The 9997-nt window shown below is 42.7% G+C and overlaps 1 protein-coding gene across 3 annotated transcripts; it reads right to left on the bottom strand.

Annotated features, from left to right (window-relative positions):
• Positions 1-282: 282 nt before the first annotated feature.
• Positions 283-9667, bottom strand: ZNF165 (zinc finger protein 165). Of its 3 annotated transcripts, none has more exons than XM_011991232.1 (4): positions 8424-9667; positions 3972-4382; positions 3554-3692; positions 283-1283 (listed from the first exon to the last, which is right to left on the bottom strand). In XM_011991232.1, the coding sequence occupies exons 2-4, from the start codon at positions 4380-4382 to the stop codon at positions 376-378; spliced, it is 1458 nt and encodes a 485-aa protein (XP_011846622.1). In that variant the 5' UTR covers positions 8424-9667; the 3' UTR covers positions 283-375. The 3 variants fall into 3 exon arrangements, with proteins under 3 accessions (XP_011846622.1, XP_011846624.1, XP_011846623.1); XM_011991234.1 differs by having other exon boundaries at positions 8683-8767; XM_011991233.1 differs by having other exon boundaries at positions 8493-8706.
• Between the last annotated feature and the right edge of the window lie 330 nt (positions 9668-9997).

The raw sequence follows: 9997 nt of genomic DNA, 5'->3' as shown, positions 1-9997 counted from the left end.
TCGTGTCTCTTGTCCCCCAAATTCCCACTCCCTCCTCCAGGGCCTGCTTCGACGATCCCACGGGCCGGGATATTTACCTAAATCTTTATTTTCTTCCCACACTGTAATCATGGTTGTTTCCCCAGTCTCTATTTCTCTACACTGCACTGCCATAGACTACCCTATTTATTAGGCCCCCTAAATGTAGCTCTTTCGGTTTGACTTTAGTAGTCAATGAAAGAAGGGGTACATCATCAGTCTCACAGAAAGCACACACACACAGATGAAGACCAGACACTGGTCTTTCAGTCTTTCATCTTGCCCAATATTTATTTTTTATTTAATATTTTTCATATTGTGTCATTTCCTCAGCATTTACATACAAATTTAAGTCCCTTACATTAATAGGTTTTCCCTCATGTGAATTCTCTGGTGTTGACTAAGGTTTGAGCTCTGACTGAAGGCTCTTCCACACTCACTGCATTCATAGGGTTTTTCTCCAGTGTGAATTCTAAAGTGTCGAATAAGATGCGAGCTCACTCGGAAAGTTTTCCCACATTCACTACACTCATAGGGTTTCTCTCTGGTGTGAATTCTCTGATGCCGGATAAGATGTGAGTTCAGGTTGAATGCTCTCCCACATTCTTTGCACCCAAAGGGTCTTTCCCCAGTGTGAATTCGCCGATGTCTAGTAAGATCTGAGCTCTCTGCAAAGCTTTTCCCACATTCATTACATTCATAGCGTCTCTCTCCAGTGTGGATTCTCTGATGCCTAGCAAGTTTTGAGCTGTGCCTGAAAGCTTTCCCACATTCATTACACTGATGAGTTTTATCTGCACTGAAAACTGCTGCATGTTTAGCAAGTTTCGGGCTCTTGAAAGATTTTCCACATTGGTGAATTTTTTCTCCAGCATAAATTCTTTGAGGGTTAATAAAATCTGAGTTCCATTTGAAGCTCTGGTCACAGGTACCATGTTTACAAGATTTCTGGTGTGTGAATTCATTTGAGTTCAGATTTAATCTCCTCTCACATCCATCATGGCTTATTATTTCACCTCTGACTATATTTTTGTGGGTGAGGATTTTACCAAAACCTTCATCCTGGGCAGATGACAGTCTCTGAGACTCCCCTGATTCTTTTTCCCATTGCTTCTTTACCCTACCTGCAGACTTACAGATGTCTTGAGATTCACCAGATGCTTCTGATATGTATCCTGAGATTCTTCCAGATGTAATTCTCTGTGATTCAATTTTTTCAAAAATTTCCAGCTTTGGCATGGATCTACTGTTTTCACTCTCATTATCTAAAATAAAAAAGAAAGAGGTAAATATCACCTGTTTGCTGCACTAGAAGAAAGAAAATTTTGCAGCATGCTCAAGATAGTTACATATTGATATGCCCACTTTAATATATGACCTTTCAAATGAGAGGAATGATAGAATGAAAGAGGATGACAGGAATGAAAGAAACATTGGTAAGAACAAGTAATGCCTGCAGTGGTTGGCAGAGAGAGGAATCAGACATGTGAAGCATATATATTAGAAAAGATTGGGAGGAGGATTGCCATCAGCAAGAACTCAAGAGATAGGGGGAGACAGAGTAAGGAGAAGGAACTCTACAATGTTGACTGAAGGGGATCTTGGGAACCTTGGATCTATGATACATTTCTAGAGGGAAAATGGAGGCACTACCTCAAAGAAAGCAGATTAGAACACAAAAAAAGTAAAGCTATGTTACTCTGAAGTATGTGTGAGAAAACTTCCATCCAACTATCGTCTATTTCTTCCTCATATTCCATGGTAAATCAGTCTTCTAAATCCTGTCATCTCTGTCTGCTAAGTGTCCCTTGTATAAATCCCTTCTTTTACATTTCTGCTACCATTGCTGTAGCCTTCAACCTCACCATTTCCTATCTAGACTTTAACTGCCTCCTTGCTGTTTTGACTGCACTTTTCTTCTTCCTAGTTATCCTAAAGATCCTTACTAGACTAATGGTCATTAAACACTGTCATCCTTACATACTCTACTCAAAAACCTTGAATCTCTCTCTCTCTCTCTCTTTTTTGTTACAAGACTAAACTCCCAGCCTGGTTTCCAAGATCCATTTATCATCTAGTCTTCACAAATCCCACCTTGTAGCTCACAACTCCATACCATGCTGGAGTTGAACTGCCCTTCTTTGTTATAAGGTATCCTTTGTCTACAATATGCTAGGGCAGGAAAGAGGGTTAGGGAGTGCTGTTCGTGGGGTGAGGGAGATTTACAATTTTATATAGGATAGATGGAGATGTTTCCAGAACAAACCTGAAGGCAGAATGTACAGAAATTTATTAAAAATTAATGGTGGCTGGGCGCGGTGGCTCATGTCTGTAATCCCAGCACTCTGTAAGGCTGAGGCAGGTGGATCACGAGGTCAGGAGTTTGAGACCAGCCTGGCCAACATGGTGAAACCCCGTTTCTACTAAAAATACCAAAATTAGCCAGACTTGGTGGCAGGCACATGTAACCCCAGCTACTTGGGAGACTGAGGCAGGAGAATTGCTTGAACACAGGAAGCAGAGGTTGCAGTAGGCCGAGATCACGCCACTGCACCCCAGCCTGGGTGACAGAGCAAGACTTTGTCTCGGGAAAAAACAAAACAAAACAAACGAACAAACAAACAGTAAGTTATTCTTGGGTTTACTATAGGGACCATTCACACCTTAAGTGATACTGTATCTATGAATCTTTTAAATAGATAAGTTTTAGAATAGAGATGCATAGTCTATGGAAGTAGTCTCTAGAAGTATAGCTAACTTTCTATAAAAGTGTAAAAGAGCTTTATAAGACCAAGAGCATAAGAGGAAAAATATGGACCAGGGTCTATGTTACTTGTGAATTATATACTATTTCTCAGTATATCATCGTGTATCTGTTTCTCTTGATCATTATATGTACTTCTCTATGAACATGTTTTGCTTCTGCCCATGTATTTCTTTTTGTTTTGCTTCTTTTCTCTTTTTATGATATTTTTTCACTCATTCACTTTTATTTCCTTTAATTTGGTCATATCATAAAAATGTTCTGTGTTTTGGAAATATTCTGGATAAGGAACAAAATTATCTTTTCCCCCACAATTGGCCAAAGACTCACAGGAAAACAAGTTCTCTCTTTTCATTTTTTTTTTCTTTTTGAGATGGAGTCTCGCTCTGTCGCCGAAGCTGGAGTGCAGTGGCGCGATCTTGGCTCACTGCAAGCTCCGCCTCCTGGGTTCACACCATTCTCCTGCCTCAGCCTCCCGAGTAGCTGGGACTACAGGTGCCTGCCACCATGCCCAGCTAATTTTTTAGTACAGACGGGGTTTCACCATGTTAGCCAGGATGGTCTCAATCTCCTGACTTCATGATCTGCCTGCCTCGGCCTCCCAAAGTGCTAGGATTATAGGCATGAGTCACCGCACCTGGCCACAAATTCTCTCTTTTCATTGGATAATAAAGGAAAGGACCACCTACAGTTACCAAGACTAGTTTGTGAAGGGAGATTCATTCTCCTGTTTCTTCAGTGATGTGCACTGTATGGCATTCTGCCCCTTACCACAGTCCCATAGGAGCTGGGGTTCTGATGAATCAAAATAGGCCTTGGTTTCCACTGGCTGTAACTGGACACTAAGTGCTGGTCCAGGTGGTGACACTTTTTTCCTGAATATTTCTTGTCCACGTTCATGGGCTTGAACCTGAGAAAAATAAAGTACATTTGGGCTATAAAAGAATCCCTGTGTTAAACATCTTCTAACAACGAAGAGAAACTCCCACAGGAATACAAAACTGGGGAAGGAAGAATCGAGTCTGAGTCATTTGTAAAATGTCACGTGGAATCAAACAGACAGGAAAGGAGACATAAATGCACATTCAACCAATAGCTCCTGCAAGCTAGATACGCAATCTCAGGCCTCTCCTCCCATTGTGGGACTTTATCCATTATGGAGGTGTTAGATCTCCCACCCTCTATGCACCTGGAGTACTGCTTTATCAGTGCCTCTCTCCAAATCTTCCACTATGGTCACTGCCTCCTCTCCACTCTCTGGGTAATGTTCATGCACCCAGGCCTGCAAATCTCCTGGCAGGATGGTCAGGAACTGCTCCAGCACCAGCAGTTCCAGAATCTGTTCCTTGGTATGGATCTCCGGCTTCAACCACTGACAGCAGAGCTCCCGGAGCTGGCTCAGTGCCTCGCGAGGTCCAGGAGAATCCTGGTAGCAGAACTGCCTAAAAAGCTGCCTGTAGAGCTCCTGCTTAAGGAGTTCACTTCTCTGTAAGCAAGCGTCCTGCCTGTGGATAAATTCTTCCTCTTCTATCTTCACTATCAAAAGTCCTTCATCCTCTGGAGAGTTCTGGGCTGCAGCTTTCTTTGATTCCGTAGCCATCTGTGGAAAGAATATATTATCAGAACTGCTTTGGAAAGGGTCTTCTTTAGTTTCAAGAGTCCTCCTGAGGGATCAAAAATTACTATTACTGTCTAGGAAAATGAAAGACCATGTAATAAAAATCATCATTCTCCATTACACAAAAATTTACTGGGCATTTATTGTATGCAAAAGCACTGACATACTTGATTTGTAGAATACAACTGTTATGATTTCTGCTTCAAGATAGCTTAACGTTTAAATTTAAAAATAAGAATTTAAATTAGAAACAATAAACTTAAATGTAATACTAAATATTAACAAGGTACATGTTATTAAATTTTAAAAGTCACAGAGAAAATAAGGATGAAAAAGAAAAATGACAGAGGTGCTTCATAAAATGGAGATGGGAAAAATACAGATGGTTGCAGTGGTCAAGGGAAGCTTAATGAAAAAATGAAATTCTGAAGAATAGAAAAGATTTGACTGGGATGCGAGAGAGAAAGAAGTAGGAAATTACAAACAGAGAAATAGTCTGAACAATTGGGTAAGGGTAGGAATACAGAAGTGGGAAAGCAAAATGTTTAGTAGGTTTGTATAAGAAAATTATCGAGACAAAGCTTGGAGATGTCACTGCAGAAAACATCAAATGTCAGGTTCATGAATTTGGAGTTTATCTTTTAGGCACTAAGGAGTCATTGAAGAGGAGTCAATTCTTCTGAGCAGAATGACCTGCTGAACACTGTAGAGATGAATATGTTCTTAATTTCTAGGGTGGGTAGTAATAGGAAAAGACAGAAGCCACTGTATTCATGAAAGTATGAGGTTCTTTTTGTTTGTTTTTTGAGAGGAAGTCTCACTCTGTCACCCAGGCTGGAGTGCAATGGCATAATCTCGGCTCACTGCAACCTCCGCCTCCCAGGTTCCAGTGATTCTCCTGCTTTAGCCTCCTGAGTAGCTAGGATTTCAGATGCACATCACCACACCTGGCTAATTTTTTTGTATTTTTGGTAGATATGGGGTTTCACCATGTTGGCCAAGCTGGTCTCAAACTCCTGACCTTGTGATCTGCCCACTGCCCAACTCGGCCTCCCAAAGTACTGGGATTACAGGTGTGAGCCACCGTGCCAGGCCTGAGGTTCTTTTACTGAACATTTCACTAAGTTGACTACTGACTGATGCAATCACATACATTTTATTAAGAATCTTATCACAAGCAAAGTGTTGGGCTATAAGTTGTATAGCGATGGTTTACAAGAAAGTCTGAATCTGACACTGGGCTTGCTGCCTAATCATCATATGGGATCTCTGGTAGAAACAGCTTCTTAGACCCTACCTCTGGAGATGCTGACTTGGGCCCTGCTCCTAGAGATGGTAACTTGGTCAGTATGGCATATGCCTGGAAAATCTGTATTCTAATATACAGCTTAATGGATTAAACAAGAAGTGTTTGAGTTTGTGAACTAGTTGGGAAGAAATTATAAAACATGGAAATAAAAGATTTAAATGAGAAACATTTAACATGACATATACATTGCACATGTTTGTTAAATGTTGAATATTGAAGTATAAAACGAATTTATGGTGGAGATGCTGAATGTTCTAACTGTCCTGCAGTGGGAAGAGACTGTCAATGGTAGAAGGTATTTCCCAGAGGTGGTGGGTGTTAGAAATAAATTTTTGGGCGGCAAAATAAATAGCACTCGAACATGAATTTTCTCATCAAGGCAATTTTGCTTCTATAGAAAGGTGCGTCTTGCAGATGGAGCAATGGCGAGAGCACACCTGAACAAGGGAGGGGAAGGGGTTCTTATCACTGACGCAGGTAGCCCTTACTGCTGTGTCATTCCCCTATTGGCTAGGGTTAGACTGCACAGTCTAAGCTAATTCTGATTGGCTATGTTAAAGAGAGCAGGGGTATGAACCAGAGTGGTGGGGTGAGCAGTTTCAGCGGGAAGGACAGTTATGGAACGGGTAACTAAGGTGATGCAGGTCAGAGCAGGTGACCAGGGGAATAGATGTGAACTACTGATTGGAACTGGTGGAAAAGGTTGTTTACTGAAACTAGGGGCAAGGAGACGAGGTTAAACTTTAAAATGGAGAGCAAAGAACTGAACATACTGACATAATAATTCTTTGAAGAGAAATGTAGAACTCACTGTATTTAACATGGGGCTTAAATTGGACAATAAAGGATGAGAAAGATTCAGAAAGGAAAGGACAGGAACAGAGTTGAGGAAGTGGGAATGAGCAGCAGGTTGATGGTGAGATCAGCTTACAGGGTATGGTGGCTGGAGTGACTAAGAACTCTACTGCCTCTGTTAAGAAATTGCTCAACTCTAGTCTGAGTTCTTACAATTCCTAACACACACATATATGAATATATAAGTCCTTGTATTATTTTTAGTTGTTTGGCTCTTTTTTCCATCAACTGATTGCTGTTCCATGAGGTTAAGGACCATGCATTATTAAGTGTTCTTAAGGCTTCATATTTGTTGATTGAATGAAAGGAAAAATTTGGAAAGTTTCAGATGACTTCTGTTTTGGATGATCTGTATTTAAGATGATAATAAGACGTCTACTTGGAAAAATATTTCCAACAGAAACAATGATATTTCAATAATGGAAAGGAACTTGGAATGGGAAGACAGATTTTGACAAGTGTTGGGAACAGGGCCCCAAATCTGGCCATAAACTGGCCCCAAAACTGGCCATAAACAAAATCTCTGCAGCACTGTGACATGCTCGTCATGGCCTTGATGCCCTCGCTGGAAGGCTGTTGGTTTACCGGAATGAGGGCAAGGAACACGTGGCCCACCCAGGGTGGTAAATGGCTTAAGGAGTTCTTAAACCACAAACAATAGCATGAGCGATCTGTGCCTTACGGACATGTTCATGCTGCAGATAACTAGCCAGAGCCCATCCCTTTATTTCGGCCCATCCCTTTATTTCCCATAAAGAATACTTTTTTTTTTAAATGCTACTAATATTTAGATGAATTTATTTTTTTATACATATATCTATACATTTTTGAACATATAGAGGTTAAATTCAATGTGCATTTACTTAACATTTGCAAGAAATTATATGAATATTTAATATATATTCATTAACATACTTTTAGTAAATCTTATGACTGGCTTGCTGTCAATAAACATGTGGGTAAATCTCTGTTCAAGGCTCTCAGCTCTGAAGGCTGTAAGACCCCTGATTTCCCACTCCACATTCTATATTTCTGTGTGTGTGTCTTTAATTTCTCTAGCGCCGCTGCGTTAGGGTTTCTACGACCGAGTTGGTCTCCGCAGACAAGATTCATGAAAAGGGTAGTTGAAGATATCTATCAGTATTAATTCTCCAAGACTATGAAATAAATATCACAGGTTCAGACTGAACCTTGGAAAACAGTTTGAGTGAGTATAAGAACAAAATTTATCAATGATTAAAAAAAAAGGAGGGGGTTAGTTCCATGGTATATTAACCAGAGAGTCTCAATCCCTTATATTTTACTGGGCCATTCCTTTGATGTTTCTTGTTATGTTTCCTAGATGCCCTAACCAAGTAGTGTCCTAATGCTTAATGAGCATGATCTCATTTACCATAGTAGATGGGTATAAAGTAGGCCCATATAATCCGAATGAAACTTCAATTATGCTAAGCAGCTGGTTCGACGACATGTTATCTCAGCTGACAGTCCTATCTCCAGGTGTTTTATCACTTCTCATCCATTTAAAACCTAGTCCCCCTAAAGTTAGTGGCTTTAATAAATATTTATTGAGCATCTAGTGCCTTATAATAGTGTTAGGAGGACTTACAAAAACGGGTAAGCAGAAGTGTAAACAAACGCTAGGAGAACAGAGAGGAACGAGTAATTAATTATGAGAAAGGTGGAGGTTAAAGAGGAGGGCTCCTGACGGATGAACATGCCTTGGTGGGTATATGAAGGAGGGGAAAACGGGTGAGAGTTTTGTTGGTGGAGGGGGAGAGAGTCAGGGGAAATCCGGTAGAGACCACAAAGCAGAACAGAGGCGTCAAGGGGCATGCTGGTAAAGGCTCCCATAGTACCTTGTGTTTCTCAAGGGTAGGTCAGTGTTGGTTTCACTGCATCCTCGGCACACAGGAAATACTATTTACCGTGTCAATAAATTTCAGGACAAGCCGGGGTTGTCCCCAAGTGTCCTACAAAAGGGCAGTTACTCTTCCCAAGGGAAGCAGGGGACTGGGGACGGTCGTCACAGCAGTTTCTTTTGGCAGACAATGACAGATACGAGACATTTGACACCCCTCTCCGTTCCACCTGGCTGGAATGGGCAACTCCTCTTACCAGTGACCCCAAATTCAGGATCAGCAGGACAGCCCCCACCCCACGCCACCACGCCCGCTCAGCGCTCCACTATGACGTCACGCGCGGCGGAGGTAACTATGGAGACCGCCAGACCCTCACTAAATACGTAAGCGCGCCTGCCCTCCCAACGCCGAAGCTGGTTCCACCTTTCTCCGGGATTCCTCTGAGGTCCAAAGTCTAGTCACCCAGAGGCTGCTAATTTCAAAGGCAATATGAGAGGGACTGGATGTTTGGAGGGGGAAACAGGGCTGGACGTCTGGGTCCCCAAACCCGGACTCACCTCTCGGACAGGGCTGATTCCGATCGGACACTTCCGGTGGAAGGACTGAGCGGCACTACACTTCAAGGATTCCGTCCACAGGGACTTGTGAGTCTGCGCAGAAGACGGGATGCCTTTGGACTACGATTCCGAGAATCCTTCCTGGGTCGCTTCAGGCGCAGACTTTTCGCCAAAGTCCTGAAGCTCTCAGGGCTTGAAGGAGAAGGCGTCTTTTTTCTCCATCGTAGTAGTGTGTCTCGCTAAATAACAGAGGGGACTCTGGAAAAGAAAATGACGTTGGTCAGGCGCAGTGGCTCACGCCTGTAATCCCAGCACTTTGGGAGGCCGAGGCGGGCGTATCACGAGGTCAGAAGATCGAGACTATCCTGGCAGGGTGACACCCAGTATCTACTGAAAATACAAAAAAAAAAAAAAAAAAAATTGCCGGGCGTGGTGGCACGCCCCTGTAGTCCCAGCTGCTTGGGAGGCTGAGGCAGGAGACTCGCTTGAACCCGGGAGGCGGAGCTTGCAGTGAGCCGAGACCGCGCCGCTGCACTCCAGCTTGGGTGACAGAGTGAGACTCAGAAAAAGAAGAAGAAGGAAAAAAAAAAAATATTTACACTCGAGCACAAATTTTCTCAGCAAAGCAATGTACTTCTATAGAAGGGTGCGTCTCACGGATAGAGCAATGGCTAGAGCACACCTGATCAAAGGAAGGGAAGGGGTTCTTATCCCTGACGCAGGTAGTCCCTAGTGCTGTGTCGTTCCCGTGCTGGCTAGGGTTGGACCGCACAGTCTAAGTTAATTCCGATTGGCTATTTTAAAGAGAGCAGGGGTAAGAGCCGGGGTGGTGAGGTGAGTAGTTTCGGCGCGAAGGACGGTTACGGAACAGGTGACTAAAGGTGACTCAGGTCAGAACAGGTCACCGGGGTGACTCACGACAGAGCAGGTGACTAGGGGTGACTCAGGACGGAGCAGGTCACCAGGGAAACAGATGTGAACTACTGATTAGAACTGGCGGAAAAGGTCGTTTAC

Source organism: Mandrillus leucophaeus, unplaced genomic scaffold (genome assembly GCF_000951045.1).
Source record: "Mandrillus leucophaeus isolate KB7577 unplaced genomic scaffold, Mleu.le_1.0 Scaffold392, whole genome shotgun sequence".
NCBI lineage: Eukaryota > Metazoa > Chordata > Mammalia > Primates > Cercopithecidae > Mandrillus > Mandrillus leucophaeus.
This window is presented reverse-complemented; position numbering and strand designations above follow the sequence as displayed.